General features: G+C 43.9%; 1 protein-coding gene across 2 annotated transcripts in view; it reads right to left on the bottom strand.

Moving 5' to 3' along the window:
- The window catches only part of pdlim3a (PDZ and LIM domain 3a), a 77793-nt gene that overhangs the window by 25819 nt on the left and 30871 nt on the right, over positions 1 to 21103 (bottom strand). For both annotated transcript variants that reach the window (XM_080189394.1, XM_080189393.1), the window contains exon 3: positions 19911 to 19995. In XM_080189394.1, the coding sequence (XP_080045520.1) occupies positions 19911 to 19995 (85 nt within the window). The remainder of the gene's footprint in view (positions 1 to 19910; positions 19996 to 21103) is intronic.

Here is a 21103-nt window from a genome sequence, read left to right as displayed (position 1 = left end):
ATATAGGTACAGAATTCCCTAAAAGTGGTGTCACAGGCAGATAGGGTTGTAAAGAGTGCTTTTGGAACATTGGACTTTATAAATCAAAGTATTGAGTATAAGAGTTGGAATGTTATGGTGAGGTTGTATAAGACATTGGTGAGGCCAAATTTAGAGTGTTGTGTGCTGTTTTGGTTACCTAATTACAGGAAGGATATTAATAAGGTTGAAAGAGTACAGAGAAGGTTTACAAGGATGTTGCCAGGACTTGAGAAACTGAGTTACAGAGAAAGGTTGAATAAGTTAGGACTTTATTCCCTGAAGCATAGAAGAATGAGGGGAAATTTGATAGAGGTGTATAAAATTATGCTGAGTATAGATAGCGTGAATTCAAGCAGGCTTTTTCCACTGAGGCTAGGGGAGAAAAAACTAAAGGACATGGGTTAAGGGTGAAGGGGGAAAAGCTTAAAGGGAATATTAGTAGGGAGGAGGGCTTCTTCACACAGAGAGTGGTGGGAGTGTGGAAAGAGCTGCCGGATAAAGTGGTAAATGCGGGCTCACTTTTAACATTTAAGAAAAACTTGGGCAGGTATGTGGACGAGAGAGATGTGAAGGGATATGGTCCAAGTGCAGGTCAGTGGGACTAGGCAGAAAAACGGTTTGGCACAGCCAAGAAGGGCCAAAAGGCCTGTTTCTGTGGTGTAGTGTTCTATGGTTCTATGGTTCGAGGAGAGGTTGGATAAATTTGGTTTGTTCTATGGAAAGACAAAGGTTGAGGAGTGACCTGACAGAAGTCTACAAGATTATGGGTGGATTGGAGAGAGTGGATAGTCAGAAGCTCTTTCCTAAGGTAGGAAAGTCAAGTACTAGGGGACATAGGTTTAAGGTGCGTGGGCAAAAGTTTAGAGGAGATGTATGAGAGAAGTTTTTTACACAGAGGGTGGTGAATGTCTGGAACGTGCTGCCTGGGGAGACATTGGGAGCAGGTATGATAGCGACATTTAAGAGCCAACTAGACAAATACATGAATAGGATGAGAATGGAAGGATATGAACTCCATAAGTGCACACAGTTTTGGTTTAGAAAGGCATTGTGATTGGCTTGGAGGGCTGGAGGGCCTGTTCCTGTACTGTAATTTTCTTTGTTCTTTGTTCATGTGTCAGAGTGAAGAGAGTTTTAGTGCTAAGTTATGGATGGTTTGTGCTGTGAACTGATTCGTGATGACTCAACTGAATGTTAATGAGAGTTTTGTGACTCTCAGGAGCAGAGTCCATCGGAGTAATGGCAAAAGGTATCATGCTTTATAATCAAAATCTGGCTTTTATTTCCATTGTCTCTCAAATTCACAATCTATATGTTTTGTCCTCTGCCTCAATTTCAGTAAAAGGTTTCTTCTTCCCCTCAGAAGCAAAATTATTTACAATAACTTCATAATACACACTACAAACTGTGATAATTAACCTTGCTTTCTCGAGTTTACAAAGTAGCTATTAGCCACTTGGGTCAGGGTTGTAATTATTCTATTTCCTGATGATCTACAGTCAAGAATGTAATTTTCAAACTATGGAATGATCAGGTCACAGTGAAGTTATTCCACATTTAACACCAGTGTGAAGTAGATCTTATTTTCAGGCTGACATTAGCGTAGTCCGCAAAGGAAGTTGCAGGTTGATTTGACTTCCTCCAGTGTGAAGCTGAGTGAGGTTCCCTAGAGAGAGGAATTTTCACTACATTTCAATCCAGGCACTGGTACTGGAAACTGGAAACTATAACAATGATTCCATGAATCTATGAGAACTAGGGGGCATGGCCTCAAAATAAGGGGTGGGGGGGGCAGATTTAGGACCGAGTTGAGGAGGAACCTCTTCACCCAAAGAGTTGTGAATCTGTGGAATTCCCTGCCCACTGAAGCAATTGAGGCTATCTCAGGCTCGAAGGGCTAGATGGCCTACTCCTGCTCCTATTTCTTATGTTCTTATGTTCTTATTGATTGTTTTTAAGGCAAGGACAGATAAATTTTTGAACAGTAAAAGAATTAGGAGTTATCGTGAGTGGCACAGTAAGTGGAACTGAGTCCACAGAAAGATCAGCCATGATCTTATTGAATGGCGGAGCAGGCTCGAGGGGCCAGATGGCCTATTCCTGCTCCTGGATCTTATGTTCTTACTGACTGCACACTTGCGTTATAAGAACATAAGAACATAAGAAATAAGAGCAGGAGTAGGCCATCTCGCCCTTCGAGCCTGCCCCGCCATTCAGTAAGATCATGGCTGATCTGAAGTGGATCAGTTCCACTTTCCCGCTTTCTCCCCATAACCCTTAATTCCCTTATTGGTCAGAAATCTACCTACCTGTGACTTAAACACATTTAACGAGGTAGCCTCCACTGCTTCAATGGGCAGAGAATTCCAAAGATTCACTACCCTCTGGGAGAAGAAGTTCCTTCTCAACACTGTTCTAAATTGACTCCCCCTTATTTTGAGGCTGTGTCCTCTAGTTCTTGTTTCCTTTCTAAGTGGAAATAATTTCTCTGCTTCTACCCTATCTATCCCCTTCATTATCTTATATGTCTCTAAAAGATCTCCCCTCAGCCTTCTAAACTCCAACAAGCACAGGCCCAGTCTACTCAATCTCTCCGCATAAGCTAACACTCTCATCTCCGGAATCAACCTGGTGAACCTTCTCTGTACTCCCTCCAAAGCTAATATATCCTTTCACAAGTAAGGGGACCAAAACTCCACACAGTACTCTAGCTGCAGCCTCACCAGTACCTTGTACAATTGCAGCAAGACCTCCCTGCTTTTATACTCCATCCCCCTCATGATAAAGGCCAACATTCCATTTGCCTTCTTGATCACCTGCTGCACCTGCAGACTGAGTCTTTGTGATTCATGCACAAGGACCCCCAGGTCCCTCTGCACAGTAGCATGTTGTAATTTATCACCATTAAAATAATAGTCTATTTTACTATTGTTCCTTCTGAAGTGGATAACCTCACACTATGACTTTAGTGTTGTTGAGAACTAAGACTGCATGATATGAATTCTCTGGCTGTAACCTAAATGCAAATTTAGCCTCCCTCTTTAATTTTGCCATAATTCCCCACTTCCCTATTGAAGCAGAGGTTCCCTCAGGAGGTAAAGTGAATGGTGGCAGATGGAACAGATCTAAGTCAGTATAAATTGTTGACTTTATGCATTGGTTAATCTTTTTTCATTTCTATGCTTTCTTGTCTCCTTATGAAATGTTGGTCTTATCTACAGCTAGTAATCTTTCAAAAGGACGCAGACGAGTTAGGGGGACTAGTGGGGTAAATCTGTGGGTTTACAGGGATAGGGCTGGGCGATGGGTCTGGGTAAGATGCTGTGTAGGAGAGTCAGTGTAGACTTGATGGGCCAAGTGGCTTCCTTCTGCACTGTAGGGATTCTACTCTATGAAGTTGGTGAAGTGGGCAGAGGTGGCAGATGAAGTTTAATGTGGAGAAGCATGAGGTGATGCATTTTGAACACGGAGAGACAGTATAAAATAAGGGTTAAAGTTCTTAAAGGGGTGTAGGAACACAGGGACCTGGGTGTTATGTACATAGATCACTGAAAGTGGCAGGACAAGTGAAGAGAGCAGTATATAAAGTTTTATTGATAGGGGTGTAGAGTACAAGAGCAAGGAGATTATGCTGAACTTATACAAAATAACTGTTTGACCTGAGCGGGAATATTACAGTGTACAGTTCTGGGCGCCACACTATAGGAAGGATGTGAATGCACTGGAGAGAGTGAAGAAGCAGTTTACAAGAACGGTTCCAGGGATGAGAAACTCCAGTTATCAGGCTAGATTGAGAGGTTGGAACTGTTCTCCTTGGAGAGAAGGCTAAGAGAAGATTTGATAGAGATGTTCAAAATCATGAGGGAGTTGGACAGAGTAGATGACGAGAAACTGTTCCCACTTATAAAAGGATCAAGAATGAGAGGGTACAGATTTAAAAGTGACTTGAAAAAGATTGAAATGAGATGTAAGAAAAATGCCTTCACACGAATGGTTGGGCAGCTGGAATTCACTCCCTGGATGTGTGATTGAGGCAGATTCAATTGAGGCATTCGTGAGGGCATTAGATGATTACTTGATTAGAAACAATGTACATAATACAGAGAAAAAGGCGAGAGATGGCATTAAATCAGAATGCCTGTTTGGAGAGCAGCTACAGGCACGATGGGCTAAATGGCCTCCTTCTGCATCATACCAACTCTGTGATTCTGCATACAGCCTGTGATGGGACAGGTTTACCTCAGTATAGATACTGGTGCACTGCAGACTTGTCCAAGGCAATGGCTCCCAGGTTTGGCCTACAATACCACTCGAACCTGCCCACAGGGGGCAGCTTTCAAAATTCCTGTCAACCAGCTGAGTTTCAATGTAAGATTCTGCTTGGAGTTGCTCCTCTGATCACGGGCTTTTTCTCAGCATATACAGCTTACATACTGCATGAAGGATGAGTTCCCTGTGGCTGTTCAAAAAGATAGCTGAATTGTATCAGGAAGACAGCCATTAGGTCACTGGGAGCAATGTTACTCCTGAGTTATTGTAATCTTAGTTGATTAACTACAACCATCAGAAAAATGCTTTCAAAAAAAACTGGCTTCAGGTTTGTTGCCCCTATCAGGAGCTCACTGTTTAAAACTAAACGGGGGTTGAAGTTTCCATTTTTGGATGGGGGACTAATGGTTGCATATCATTTTGTCCCATCATTTTCTGTAAACTGTTTTGGATTGTGCATTACAGAGATCCTGTTTTTAACTCCATTCCATATAAGAAGACAATGATTCACTGGCATTTGCATTAAACTCCATCACCCCACATTCAGTGTCTATGAATTTCTGGGTGTTGTAATCTGTGCCCCTGCTGTCTCCGACATCTTATAGCAGGGAATAACAAAAGAACAAAGAACAGTATTGTACAGGAACGGGCCCTTCGACCCACCAAGCTTGCGCTGGTCATGTTGTCCTATCTCGACCAACCGCCTGTATCCCTCTATCCCCCGCCTGTTCATGTGTCTACCCAGATAAGTCTTAAATGTCGCTAACGTGTCTGCTTCAACCACCTCGCTTGGCAGCACATTCCAGGCCACCACCACCCTCTGTGTAAAAAACTCCCCCCACACATCTCCCCACACTGAACCTTTCCCCCTTACCTTGAACATGTGCCCCCTTATGATTGTCATTTCTGCTCTAAAAAGCTTCCAACTGTTCATCCTGTCTAAGTAAAGCGGACGTTTAGAGGAGGAGTTAAAACTCCTTGCTTTTCATCCACAGAACATATTCCAAAATAATTTTGCGACTGCTTAGCTGGTTTCTCCTTTCTAATAACTTCATTGTCTCACAGCTGGTGTGGAGGATTAACTCCGCTCCCTTTCCATTGGTTGGCTAGTTGTGTGAGAGAAAAATCCCGCTGTTTGCGCACAGACTGAAAACAAAAAGTGTGTGTGTGCAAGCCAGCATTAGTAAATCCTGCTGCAATGTTTCAGTTACCCCCAGTTAATCCTCAAACTGCACACCAACAGCAGACGCCAGGCTTTACAGTGGATATAATGTCGCATAAGGGAACGTTAATTGCTGGGTTTAAATTTCCTGTTTGATCCACGTTATTGTTCAGTAATCAAGGTAAAAGAACTGATGTCAGCAAATGGATATGGGCATTTCCCAAGTTGCAGTAATGCTATTTAAACTTATTCAAAATCTCACAGCGAGACCAAACTGGAAGCCAAATACTATTATTTCTTTCACACTGATTAACGTTTTAATATTACTTCTCATCCGCAATATTTTTGGAAGCACAAAACAATGCAACACACAAAGCAGACAAGTAGTTCCTCCAGCTCTTGTACTTGCACTGAATCACGAGCTTAGAAATTACTGTTGGCGATATCAGCAGACAAACATTTCTTAATATTCATTTATTCATGGGGCATGGGCATCGCTGGTTGGCCAGCATTTATTGCCCATCCCTAATTGCCCGATGGCAGTTGAGAGTGAACCATATTGCTGTTGGTCTGGAGTTACATGTAGGCCAGACCAGATAAGGATGGCAGATTTCCTTTCCTAAAGGACATAGTGAACCAGTTGGGTTTTTCCAACAATTGATATATAGTGCATTCATGTGATACTCCAATGGCTTATTTTAATGAGGGATTCAGCATTTTAAAACAAATAAACTTCTGCTAAAACAGTGGACAGGGACTGTCTCAAAAACCTGTCAAGCTTTGGGGTCTGCTGTTATCACTGACGGTAACATCTAGCCTACGGGATAGTGTCAGCAGTAGATTATTTCCCACCTATTCCTGTAGCACTCTGAAAACTTATCACTCTCCATCAATCAGTATTATAGACTAATTGTAGAAAAATACCTGCCTGGTTCTCCATATTTTAATATAGCATTTACAGCAGAGATTGATATTGGTAAGAATTCCGTGCCTGTTTTTATGTTAGTTATGTTATTAGAAATCGCTTAACTCTCCTCTCAAGCCTTTCCAACAGCCAGAATCTACAAATTAGATCTTGACATTATATCACAGTGGAAAATTGATTATATCAAATTAGCAGCCTGTTTTCCATTTCTTATTTGTTTCGACAGATGTCAGTGGCAATGGAAAACGAGGGAGATGTAAACTGGCTATCAATTTACTATTTCGCAAAGTCAACATTTTCTGAAAAAATTGATCCCTGGAATGTGGGCGTCACTGGCTATAGGCCAGCATTTATTGTCCATCCTAAGTTGCCTTTGAGAAGGGTGGCACAGTGGTTAGCACTGCTCCCTCACAGCTCCAGGGACCTAGGTTCAATTCCCGGCTTGGGTCTGTGTGATGTCTGTGCATTCTCCCCGTGTCTGCTTGGGTTTCCTCTGGGTGTTCCGGTTTCCTCCCACAGTCTGGAAGACATGCTGGTTGGTGCATTAGCCATGCTAAACTCTCCCTCAGCTTACCTGAACAGGTGCCGGAGTGTGGTGATTAGGGAGTTTCACAGTAAATTCATTGCAGTGTTAATGTGAGCCTACTTGTGACTAATAAATAAACTTTAAACTAAACTTTCCTTGAGTTTAGCAGTCAGTATTTAGAATATATCTTTCTATTAAAGTAAGTGCAACTTTAAGTGTAGAGGCTAAAGAATTAAAATTGGTTGGATTGCACAACAGTTAAATGTTGGCTCTGTTACTTAAATTACATTTTAAATATGAGGTACTATCTACAGAACAGATTGCCATAACAGAACTGGAAACCCAGAGGAAGCATTTAAAACTATTTTCCTACTTGAAAGAAGTTTAGTTTTTCCCCATCCTACTGCCAACTTTGGTTGAGGTTGAATATGGGGTGAGCAGTTCACAATGCCATTCTTTAGTTGGGGAGAGTGATCTTCAGGTTTGACCCAGAATTAAGCTCCCTCATTACTACTTGGTGCCTTCCAGTAATGGCATTTGTCAGCATGTCACCTTGCCATGAAGATTCATGGGCTTTAAGCCCGCTCCCTGTTTCACAGTGGATTGGAAACAAGAAAGGGTTGAGCATTGGGGTCAAGGGGTAAGTGTGGAAGGTGAGGGGATGAAGGACAGGTTGCATTGCATGGTGTTGCAATCATTTAACTTTGGGCGCAAAGTGTATTGTTACAATCAGTGGAGTCCTGAGGTTGTTTCCCGGGCAGAGAGGGTTGCCACATGATGGGAGGCCGAGTAAACTGGGCCTCATCTCTCTGGAGTCAAGAAAATTGAGTGATAGTCTCATTAAAATGTAATAGGGTAGATGTTGGAGGTTGTTTTCTGGGCACTAAATAAGGGGTTGGTCATTTAGGATCAGGATGAAAATAATTTTCTTCACTCATAGGGCAATGGATTTCTGACATTCTCTACCCCAGAGACTTGTGAATGTTCCACATTGAATATTTTTAAGGTCAAGATGGATCATTTTTCAGTCCCTTGGGGAAGTTTTTAAGTTTTAAGTTTATTTATTAGTGTCACAAATAGGCTTACATTAACACTGCAATTAAGTTACTATGAAAATCCCCTAGTGGCCACACTCCAACACTTATTCAGGAACACAGAGGGAGAATTTAACATGGCTGAAGCACCTAACCAGCACGTCTTTCAGACTGTGGGGGGAAACCGGAACACCCAAAGGAAACCCATGCATGGGAGAATGTGCAGACTCCACACAGGTAGGGACCCAAGCTGGGAATTGAAACCCTGTTGTAGGTAAAATGTTAGAATCCGTCATCAAGGAGGAAATAGCGAGGCATCTTGAAGGGAATTGCTTGATAGAGCAGACACAGCACGGTTTTGTTAAAGGGAAGTCGTGTCTGACAAATTTACTGGAGTTCTATGAGGATGTGTCTAGGGCGGTGGATAGAGGAGAGCCGGTGGATGTGGTCTTTCTGGATTTTCAGAAGGCGTTTGACAAGGTACCTCACAGGAGGTTATTGCAGAAGGTCAGGGGACATGGAGTTGGGGGTAGGGTGTTAGCGTGGATAGAGGATTGGTTGTCAAATAGGAGACAGAGAGTGGGGGTCAATGGGTGCTATTCGGATTGGTGGATGGTGACTAGTGGAGTGCCTCAGGGGTCGGTGCTGGGGCCTCAGCTATTTACCATTTATATAGATGATCTGGAGGAGGGAACCGAGTGTAGGGTGTCGAAATTTGCTGATGACACCAAGATTGGAGGAAAGGCAAATTGTGCGGAGGGTGTGGAGAGTCTACAGAAGGATCTAGATAGGCTGGGTGAATGGGCCAGGAAATGGCAAATGGAATTTAATGTTGGTAAGTGCGAGGTGGTCCACTTTGGTAGGAATAATGGTAGGAAGGATTATTACTTACGTGGTGAAAAACTGCAGCAGGCGACGGTGCAGAGGGACCTTGGGGTCCTTGTGCATGAGTCGCAAAAACCCAGCTTGCAGGTGCAGCAGGTGATCAGGAAGGTGAATGGGATGCTGGCCTTCATCGCGAGGGGGATTGAATATAAAAGTAGGGAGGTCTTGCTGCAGCTGTATAGGGCATTGGTGAGGCCGCAGCTGGAGTACTGTGTGCAGTTTTGGGCGCCGTACTTACGCAAGGATATTTTGGCCTTGGAGGGAGTGCAGAGGAGGTTTACTAGGCTGATGCCGGAGTTGAGGGGGTTGAGCTATGAGGAGAGGCTGAATAAACTAGGCTCGTACTCGTTAGAGTTTAGAAGAATGAGGGGAGATCTCATTGAGACGTATAAGATCATGAATGGGATGGATAGGATAGAGGTGGAGAGACTCTTCCCGATCAGAAAGGATAGTATGAATAGGGGGCACAGCCTCAAGATAAAGGGGGGGCGGTTTAGAACGGAGTTGAGGAGGAACTTCTTCACTCAAAGGGTGGTGAATCTCTGGAATTCTCTGCCCGTTGAAGTGGTGGAGGCTACCTCGCCAAGTATTTTTAAGACGCAGGTTGATGGGTTTTTGATAAGAGAGGGGATTAAGGGTTATGGGGAGAGGGCGGGAATGTGGAACTGAGCCACGACAGATCAGCCATGATCTTACTGAATGGCGGGGCAGGCTCGAAGGGCTAGATGGCCTACTCCTGCTCCTATTTCTTATGTTCTTATGTTCTTATGTCCCTGGCATTGTGAGGCAATAGTGCTAACCACTGTGCCACCATGCCGTTCATGGAAGTCAAGGGATATGGGGAGAAGATTGGAAAGTGGGTTTGACTTTGAAGTTTTGCCATGAAAGTAGTAAATAGCAGAGCAGATTTGAGGGACTGAATGGCCTATTCTTGTTTCTAATGCTTTTCTTCTTAAGAGAGAGCTAAAAATATACTGGGAGAGAGTTAAAAACATACTGAAATGATATCAGCATTAGGGAAAGAGCTGATATGGCAATTAATTGGTCACTTTCTTCCTTCAGGTCAAAACAGGAACAAGTAATAAATTTATTTCAGACAAATTTCGATAATAGTCCAATAAATAAAGGTATATGAAATATTTTACAGGGTTCTAGGGCTTTGTGAGGAAAAAGAACATAAAAAATAAAAGATAGATAGAAATAATGTAAAAAATCTAGTCTAAGATAAGGCAGTGCTGGACATGTAGGTGCTATCGGATGTGAGAGTTTGTGGACAGTGAGACCCTTGAGTGAACAGATCTGCCAGGGACACCTCAGTCTTGAATCTCTCAGGTACAGAATCAGTGAGCTTGAGGGCAAGTTGGAAAGGCTTTGACACGTAGTTTGGGGGTTGGTGGTGACGGAAGGTGGTGTTCCAGACTCAGCCACATTTCATGGAGAAATTCATGTTCAGAGTGGGATTAGTGTGATTGTACAGAATGAGAGAACCCAGGTGAAATGGGGAATGAGGATCTGTGGGAACTGATCCTATCCGTCAGCTGCAGTGTACTTGCTACACATCAGGATTAGGATAAAGGCTGTTAGAAGGACAACCAGGATGTGGGTGATGGCACCTTGAATGGGGAAGCTGTCCAAAGAGTGGGGGAGGGAAGGGAGGAAGAGTAGAAACATCATTCAACTTTTTGGCAGTGCCTCAGGGTCATACAATCACAGAATCCCTACAGTGAAGAAGGAGGCCAATCGGCCCATAGAGCCTACACCAACAACAATCCCACCCATACCCTATCCCTTAACCCCATGTATTTACCCTGCTAATCCCCCTGATACAAAGTGGCAATTTAACATGGCCAATCAACCTAACACACACTTCTTTGGACTGTGGGAGGAATAGGAGCACCAAAGGAAACCCACGCAGAGACGGGTAGAACATGCAAGCTCCACACAGACAATGACCTGGGCCAGAATTGAACCCGGGTCCTTGGCACTGTGAAGCAGCACTGCTAGCCACTGTGCCACCATGCTGCCCTGATCGACGGGGACTTGCTTCCACCCTGGTTTGATAGGTTCTCAGATGTCTGCTAAGGACTTTATAAAGCAATGGCAGGATCAGACAGAGTCAACATGGATTTATGAAAGGGAAATCATACTTGACAAATCTGCTGGAATTCTTAGAAGATGTAACGAGTAGAGTTGACAAGAGGGAACCTTGATGTGGTATATACCTTGATGTGGTATATTTGGACTTTCAGAAAGCGTTTAATAAAATCCTGCACAAGAGATTATCATACAAGATTAAAGCACATGGGATTGGAAGAATTGCATTTTGGCAGGACCAATGGGATGCAGGAGTACAATATCAAGGGTAGGAGTCTTAGCTGTGTTGAAGAGCAGAGGGATCTTGGGGTCCGGGTCCATAGGACTCTTAAATCGGCCTCGCAGGTGGAGGATGTGGTCAAGAAGGCATATGGTGTACTGGCCTTCATTAATCAAGGGATTGAGTTTAGGAATCAGGAGCTAATGCTGCAACTTTATAGGACCCTTGTCAGACCCCACTTGGAGTACTGTGTGCAGTTCTGGTCGCCTCACTATAGGAAGGACGTGGAAGCTATTGAAAGGGTGCAGAGGAGATTTACAAGGATGTTGCCTGGATTGGGAGGCATGCCTTATGAAGATAGGTTGACGGAGCTGGGACTCTTCTCCCTGGAGAGACGAAGGTTGAGAGGCAACCTGATAGAGGTTTATAAGATGTTGAGAGGAATAGATAGGGTGGATTCTCGGAGGCTATTTCCCAGAGCTGAAATGGTTGCTACGAGAGGACACAGATTTAAGGTGCAGGGAAGCAAGTACAGAGGAGATGTTAGGGGTAAGTTTTTCACTCAGAGGGTGGTGAGTGAATGGAATCGGCTGCCGTCGGTGGTGGTGGAGGCGAACTCACTGGGGTCTTTTAAAAGACTTCTGGATGAGTATATGGGATCTAATGGGATTGGGGGTTATAGATAGGTCTATGGCTTAGTAGGTATACAAGTGATCAGCGCAACTAGTGGGCCGAAGGGCCTGTTTGTGCTGTAGTGTTCTATGTTCTATGTTCTAAGCGTGTTGAGATGGATAGAAAACTGGTTGGCAGAGAGGAAACAAAGAGTAGGAATTAATGGATACTTTTCAAATTGGCAGGCAGTAACTAGGAAGGGTGCCACAAGAATTGGTGTTGGGTCCCCAGCTATTCACAATCTATATTAATGATTTGGATGAGGGAACAAAATGTAACATCTCAAAGTTTGCAGCTGATAATAAGTTGGGTGGAAGGGTGAACTGTGATGAGGATACAGAAATCCTTCAGAATGATCTGGATAGGTTGGATGAGTGGGCAAATCAATGGCAGATGCAGTATAGTTTGGATAAGTGTGAGGTTATTAACTTTGGAAGCAAAAACAAGAAGGCAGATTACTATCTGAATGGCAGTAAATTGGGAGAGGGGAATGTGCAGCAGGACCTGGGTGCCAGTCACATATACCAATCATTGAAGGTAAGCATGCAAATGCACCAGGCAGTAAAGAAGGCATAAGAACATAAGAAATAGGAGCAGGAGTAGGCCATCTAGCCCTTTGAGCCTGCCCCGCCATTCAATAAGATCATGGTTGATCTGAAGTGGATCAGTTCCACTTTCCTGCTTTCTCCCCATAACCCTTAATTCTCTTGTCTATCAGAAACCTATCTACCAGTGATTTAAATATATTCAGCGAGGCAGCCTCCATCACTTCAACGGGCAGAGAATTCCAGACATTCACCACCCTTTGAGTGAAGAAGTTCCTCCTCAACTCTGATCTAAACTGCAACCCCCACCCCCCGCTTATCTTGAGGCTGTGTCCTCTAGTCCTGCTAACAACATGCTGGCCTTCATTGTGACAGGTTTCGAGTACAGGAGCAGGGATGTGTTGTTACAATTATACAGGGCCTTGGTGAGGCCACACCTAGAATATTGTGTGCAGTTTTGGTTTCCTTTTCCTTTGGGTCTGTACTCGTTGGAGTTTAGAAGGATGAGGGGGGATCTTATAGAGACGTAGAAGATAATGAAAGGGATGGATAGGGTAAAGGTAGAGAGATTCTTCCCACTCAGAAAGGAAAGCAGGACTAGAGGGCACAGCCTCAAGATAAGGGGGGGGCAGTTTAGATCAGAGTTGAGGAGGAACTTCTTCACTCAAAGGGTGGTGAATCTCTGGAATTCTCTGCCTGTTGAAGTGGTGGAGGCTACCTCGCTAAATATATTTAAGACGCGGGTAGATAGGTTTTTGACAGACAGGGGAATTAAGGGTTATGGGGAGAAAGCGGGAAAGTGGAACTGAGCCACTTTAGATCAACCATGATCTTATTGAATGGCGGGGCAGGCCCAAAGGGGTAGATGGCCTACTCCTGCTCCTATTTCTTATTTTCTTATGTTCTTTTCCGAGGAAGGATGTTCTTGCTCTTGAGGGAGTGCAGCGAAGGTTTACCAGACTGATTCTGGGGATGGCAGGACTGGTGTATGAGGAGAGATTGACCAGGTTCAAAGGTTATGGGGAGAAAGCAGGATTAAGCTATTGAATTGGAAGATCAGCCATGATTGTAATGAATAATGGAGCAGACTCGAAGGGCCAAATGGCCTCCTCCTGCTCCTAGCTTCTATGCTTCTGTGTTTTCTACGTAACTCCAATGCACAATCTGTAGATTCTGTCACATGTGGAGCAGGTGAGTGGATGGGATGGTTTGCGGTTTGTCTGTTCCCTCTGACACCTCACCTTTGACCCTGTACATTCCAGACCAAATCTCTTCATGTGTTTGGTGACGTCCTAACTGAGCCTTCTCCTTTTTGGTTGGTCACAAGCCAGGTAATCCCCGAGTCAGTGGGTATGTTGATCTCTTCAGGAATGCTTCGAGGGCATTGCTAAAGTGTTTCAGCCGTTCTCCGATGAGCCTCCTGACATGACTGTGTTCTGAGTAGAGCGATTGCTCTGGGAGTCAGACAGATCAATGACATGTCCTGCCCAGCAGAGTGCGTCTGAATGATTATCACTGTGATACTGGGAAAATTGTTTTGGGAGAGGACGTTGCTGTTGGGCCACCAGTAAACATGGAAACTGAAGTAGGCCAATCAGCCCTTCAAATCTACTCCACCATTCAATGAGATCATGACTGTGCTGTTATGATAATTCTCTACTCCACCTTCCCGCCTTATCCCCAAAACCCTTCATTCACTTATTGATTAAAAATCTGCCTGTCTCAGCTTTGAACATATTTAAAAGCCTCTAAAGCTCTCCGCAGTAAAGAATTCCACAGATTCACTATCCTCTGAGAGAAGAAATACTCCTCATCTCTGCCTTAAACAGGTGGCCCCTTACTCTGCGATTATGTCCTCTGGTCCTAGACTCCTTCACAAGGGGAACATCCTCTCAGCATCTACCCTGTCAACCCACCTTGAGAATCCTATATGTCTCAATAAGGTCACTTCTTATTCTCCTAAACTCCAATGTGTACAGATCCAACCCACTCAACATCTCCTTATAATAAAATCCCTCCATTCCTAGTATCAACCTGGTGAACTTTCCCTACACAGCCTCTAATGCCAGTATATCTCTCCTTAGATAAAGGGACCATAACTGTTCACAATATTCCAGGTGTTTTTGCACTAGATTTGGAGGATCTCTCAAAGGCACCATTGGTGATTAGTCTCTAGTCCTTTGAGGTGATTTCAGTAGATCTTCCAAGTCAATGAAGCAGTTAGGAACATGGAGATCACTGTTGACATTAGTTTCAAAAGTATAATGTGGTAGTTGCGAGGGATTTAGTAATTAAGGGATCGGCTGACATTCTTTGAAAGGCAGATTGAGAATATGAGATGGTCGCTTTTATTAAGATCTGGATGCAAGATGGTCAGAACTGAGGACTAAATATTCCATTTCAACTCTCTTCCTGCACCTAGTGGTGCACTAAGGCAAGCTCTCATCTGTTTCCATAGCTAGTTATTCCTAGAACAGGTCACGCTAGTCTGTCACCAGGGGCTTGTAGCTTGAAGGGCGCCACTCCACATTAAGAACGGCTCTCCCACTCTTACCATCAGCCATTGGCACGTTGGAAGGATTTGCAGGTTGATGCACATTCTGCACCTTCCTTGGCCATAAAGTCCTTGGATAGGACTTGAACCCGGAGCTTCTGGCTCAGAGGAGGATGCTTTCTATCCCAGAAATTTAAAGGGTAGACATGAACATCGCAGAAACCCTCACTATAATCTTCCAGTTCTCTTGATGTGGGAATTTAACTGGAAAATTGTGCATGTCATTCAACAATTTAGGTAAGAGAGAGATAGTGAAGTGAGGGAAATCAGCCAATTATGGGCCACTTAGCCTAATAACTGTTGTCAGGAAATTATTAGAGTCTATAATTAAAGGATAGGGTGACTGAACACCTTAAAGTTTAGCTAAACAGAGTCAGCATGGATTTGTAAAGGGTGGGTCATGACGGACAAACCTGGCTGCATTTTTAAAGAGGTGACTGAGGTCGCAGACAAGAGAATGACTGTGGATCTTATTTATATGGGCTACCAGAAGATTTTTGATGAAGGCCCTCACAAGAGGCTTTTGGCTGCAGTTGCAGCTCAGGGAATTGAAGGTAAATTATTAACTTGTTTGGGAAGTTAGCTGAGTGGTAGGAGACAGAGAGTAGGGATAATAAGCTAGTGATCTAATTGGTGACATATCATGAGTAGTGTCCCATGTGGATCTGTGTTGTGCATTAACTTTTTGCAGTATCTCCTAACCACTTAGATAATGAGGCAGAAGCCAGACCTTCACATTTGCTGATTACAAAAGATAAATAGAACATAGAACACTACAGGCCCTTCGGCCCTCGACGTTGCGCCGACCAGTGGAACCAATCTAATGACCCTCTAACCTAAACTATTCCAGTATTATCCATATGCCTATCCACTGACCATTTGAACGCCCTTAAAGTTGGCGAGTCCACAACTGCTGCAGGCAGGGCATTCCATGACCTTACTACCCTCTGAGTAAAGAACCTACCTCTGACATCCATCCTATAATTACCACCCCTCAATTTAAAGCTATGTCCCCTTGTGTTAGCCATCACCATCTGAGGAAAAAGGCTCTCACTGTCCACCCTATCTAACCCTCTGATCATATTGTATGCCTCAATTAGGTCACCTCATAACCTTCTTCTCTCTAATGAAAATAACCTCAAGTCCCTCAGCCTTTCCTCATAAGACCTTCCCACCATACCAGGCAACATCCTGGTAAACTTCCTCTGCACCCTTTCCAATGCCTCCACATCCTTCTTATAATGTGGCGACCAGAACTGTACGCAATACTCCAAGTGCAGCCGCACCAGAGTTTTGTACAGTTGCAACATGACCTCACAGCTCCGAAATTCAATCCCTCTACCAATAAAAGCTAACACACCGTACGTCTTCTTAACAACCTTATCAACCTGGGTGCCAACTTTCAGGGAGCTATGCACATGTACACCGAGATCTCTCTGCTTGTCAACACTACTAAGAGTCCTTCCATTAGCCCTATATTCTGTACTCCTGTTACTCTTACCAAAGTGAATCACCTCACACTTTTCTGTACTAAACTCCATTTGCCACCTCTCGGCCCAGCTCTGCAGCTTATCTATGTCCCTCTGCAAACTGTAACATCCATCCTCACTGTCTACAACTCCTCCAACTTTGGTGTCGTCAGCAAATTTACTAATCCATCCTTCTACACCCCCATCTAGGTCATTTATAAAAATGACAAACAGCAGTGGCCCCAAAACAGATCCTTGAGGTACACCACTTGTAACTGAACTCTAGGTTGAATATTTCCCATCAACCACCACCCTCTGTCTTCTATCAGCTAGCCAATGCCTGATCCAAACTGCTAAATCACCCTCAATCCCATGCATCTGCATTTTCTGCAGTAGCCTACCATGGGAAACCTTATCTAACGCTTTACTAAAATCCATATACACCACGTCAACTGCCTTACCCTTATCCACCTCTGTGGTCACCTTTTCAAAAAACTTGATAAGGTTTGTGAAGCACGACCTACCCTTCACAAAACCGTGTTGACTATCCCTAATCAATTTATTTCTCTCTAGAAGATTATAAATCCTATCCCTTATAATTCTTTCCAAAACTTTGCCCACAACAGAACTAAGGCCACTGGTCTACAATTGCCAGGATGGTCTCTACTCCCCTTCTTGAACAAGGGGACAACATTTGCTATCCTTCAGTCTTCCGGCACTATAGCCAATGACGACATGAAGACCAAAGCCAAAGGCTCTGCAATCTCCTCCCTAGCCTCCCAGAGAATCCTAGGGTAAATCCCATCTGGCCCAGAGGACTTATCTATTTTCATACTCTCAAGAATTGCTAATGGCATTGCATGCAGTGTAGATGAAACTTAAAATTACAACAAGATTGAGTGAATGGACAAAACTGCGGCAAATAGATTTCAATGGAAGAAAATGTGTTTCATCCTCCTTGGACCTAAGAAACAATAAACACGATGCTTCCTAAATGGTGAAAAGCTCAAAGCAGTGGTGGTCTGAAGAAACTTGGGTTGCAGGGAGGGGGATTTCATATAAATAGATCATTAAAATGTCATGAATGGGTACAGAAAATAATCAAAAAGCTTATGGAATGCTAGCATTTATCAGAAAAAGGAATAAAATACAAAGGGGCAGACAGATGCTTCAGCTATGTAAAGTTTAGACCATGCCTGGAATACTGTGAGCATTTCTGGGCATTGTATGTCAGGAAGGCTGCATTGGCCTAAAATAAAAGTAAAGTTTATTTATTAGTCCAATTAGGCTTACATTCACACTGCAATGAAATTATTGTGAAAATCCCCTAGTTGCCACACTCTGGTACCTGTTTGGGTACACTGAGGAAGAATTTAGCATGGCCAATGCACCTAACCAGCACATCTTTGGACTTGGAGGGATTGCAGTGTAGATTTAGCAGAATGATACTCAAACTCAAAGGTTAAATTACCAGGATAGATTATACAAATTTTGATTGTAATCCCTCAGCTCTTGGAGGTTAGAAAGTTATTTCAGTAAAGTTATCAAAGTATTAAGGGGAACAGATATGAATAGGAAGAAATTGTTTTGGTTGGTTAAGGTATCTAGGACAAAAAGCCATCATCTAAAAATTCAAGCAAGCCTTTTCAGGAGTGAAATGAAGAAACATTTCTATACACACCTGGAGCTAGAAGCTTGGAACTCTCTTCTAATGGCAGCTGATGCTGGGTCAATTTTTCATTTTAAAGGTAAGAATAATAGATTCTTGTTTGTTATGCAAAGGTCTATTTTTTATTCGTGTGCAGGATGTGGGTGTCCCTGGCTTGGCCAATATTTATTGCCCATCCTTAATTTCACTTTAGTAGATGGTGGTGATCTGCCATCTTGAACTGCTGCAGTCCTTGAAATGTAGGTGCACCCACAGTGCCGTTAGGGAGGGAGTTTCAGGATTTTCACCTAGCGAAAGTGAAGGAGTGGTGATATATTTCCAAGTCAGGATGGTGAGTAACTTGGAGGGGAACTTCTAGGTGGTGGTGTTCCTAGGTATCCTTCCAGATAGTAGTGGCTGTGGGTTTGGAGAGGGCTGCATAAGCAACCTTGGTAAGTTCCTGCAGTGCATCTTGTAGATGGTGCACACAGCTGCCCCTGTTTGTCGGAGGTGGAGGGATTGAATGTTTGTGGAAGGGATAGCTTCATCCTGGATGCTGTCAAAATTCTTGAGTGTTATTGGAGCTGCACTCATCCAGCCAACTGGAGAGTTTTCCATCACACTCCTGACTTGTGCATCTTGTAGATGGTGAACAGGCTTTGAGGAGTTAGGAGGTGAGTGACTCATCGCAGGATTCCGAGCCTTTGACCTGCTCCGGGAGCCACAGAATTTGTCTAGCTAGTCCAGTTCAGTTTCTAGTCAATGGATGTTGATTAAGAGATGTAGAGCAAAGGTGGATATATGGAGTTAGGTTGTAGGTCAGCCATGATCTAATCAAATGGCAAAATGGGCCTGAGAGGCTAGAAGACCTACTCCTGTTCCTAAATAATGCGGTACAATTACTCCTCAGTAATGTTCCTGCAATAACACTAATACTATTTGTCCTTGTTTCTGATATGAATGGCTAGGCTCCTTTCTTCCTAGGTTAATGAGCACTATTTCCTCTCAAATTTCTTAGTGAGAAAGTACCCTTTCTTACCTAAAGATGTGTGAACTCTGATGTTTCAATCATTATTTATCTTCTGTTTTTACACTAACTATAAAAGGTTAAGATTATTTTTTATAAATATGAGTTAGGCATATGGTAAGATTTTTTAAATTATTTTTTATGGGGTGGGGGGGTGTCACTAGAAAGACCAGCATTTGTTGCCCATCCCTAATAATTTCTTATTTGATATTTTGTTTAAAGTTGAGGGCGGCACGGTGGTACAGTGGTTAGCACTGCTGCCTCACAGCGCCAGAGACCCGGTTTCAATTCCGGCCTCGGGTGACTGTGCAGCGTCTGCACGAGTGTCTGCGTGGGTCTACTCTGGGCGCTCCGGTTTCCTCCCACAGTCCAATGATGTGAGGGTCAGGTTGACAGGCAATGGTAAATTGCCCCTTAGCGTCAGAGTGATTAGCAAGCTAAATGCAAGGGGGTTACAGAGCTTGGGCCTGGATGTGATTATTGTCAGTGCAGGCTCGATGGGCCAAATGGCCTCCTTCTGCATTGTAGTGGTTCTATGATTCTAATTACCTTCGAACTGAATGTTTGAACGGCCATTTCAGAGGGCAACTAAGAGTCAACACCATGGTAGTTCTAGAGTTGCAAATAGGCCAGACTGGGTAATGATAGTACTTTCTCTTCCCTAACAGACACTAAAGCACTTAGATCCTGTGACTTCCTTAGTGAACACGCCTCATTGAAAATTAGCAGGTAAGATGCTAAGTAATACCAGCTTTAATTATGCTTTCTTATTGCAAGCCCCAACAGTTATATAATAGTGTATGCCTCGTGTGTGTCTGAAGCAATTTAAACATTTGAATGTTCCTCCTGCATTATTTACCTGTGGTTCCGCCTCTAAGTTAATTTTGAAGGGATTTTCTTTGCCATCTTCAGTGACTTGAGGAGACCAAAGTTTAGTTTCAGGCCTGGGATACAAGTAGACAAAACCTCAACACTTTTATTTTGCTTTTCATCATTCAAGACATCATTGGTTCATTTGGCGTATATTACAAACTACTTAAGATAATTATATCAAACACACAGAGCAGCAAAAAGCAAGAAACACTGGGACACAAAGCAGGTAATCTCACTAAAAAGTGGCAGTGTTGTTTCCAGAAAACCAGTCGGTTTTCTTTCCAGATCTCACAACACTCTGTCAAAAAGAAATCAAGATGGCGTGTTTCACCATGGCGTACAGGGGGGACAGGCCTTCAACACACAGATAAAACCACGCTGCTCAGAGACCGGGGCGCCATCTGTAAAGGGCGCCCTAATCATAACCTGAGTAAACTTGCCCCCACAGCCCACAACAGAGATCAGGAGCCCCCACTCCCGATCATCAGTCCCTTCCCCTGCCAGCTCACAGTCTGAACCATCGCCCACCTGTGCACACCATGGGCATTTTCATCGCTGGCTTCCTCCACTCCTCCATCTGCTCCTGGCCACCACCACAAAGAAATTACCCCCACCATGGCCCTCCCCCAACCCCACATGTGGCTCCTGCAGGAGCCCGTCCTCTTGCACAGATTGGCATTACCATGTTGGCACTGCCACATTGAGATGGCCAACCTGGCAGTGCCAGTGCCAACTTGTGCCAAGGAGCAGCTCAAGGGGACATTGGCAGGTCACTGCCTGGCTATGTCCCTCACCGCTGGGGGCTATACATTGTGCCTTGGGGAGACCCCTATGACAGGTTCATGTCAGTGTGAACCTGCTGTAAACCATGCCTGTGTGATATCACGCTGGCACCTGCTGAATATCTGGTGAGGAGGGGGAAGTCCTGGAGAGAGTGCTTGCTAATATATTTAAATACACTTTCTGCAGTACCATGGCATGTTTCACACCACTTCGCCAGCGAGGGGCCGGGAAGATGGGAACTCGGAAACTCACTGGCGCTAATTGCCTTTTCTGGATTTTCAGCATGCGCTGCCAGGAAGTGTGGGCTCAAAATTCTCCAAAAAATGACTCCAGTGCTTTTGCTCAAGCATCCATTTGATCAATAATAAAATAGTCATTCCCAATGTTAATTATATT

The sequence above is a fragment of the Carcharhinus amblyrhynchos genome, chromosome 5 (genome assembly GCF_965287045.1).
Source record: "Carcharhinus amblyrhynchos chromosome 5, sCarAmb.v2.hapA, whole genome shotgun sequence".
Lineage (NCBI taxonomy): Eukaryota > Metazoa > Chordata > Chondrichthyes > Carcharhiniformes > Carcharhinidae > Carcharhinus > Carcharhinus amblyrhynchos.
This window is presented reverse-complemented; position numbering and strand designations above follow the sequence as displayed.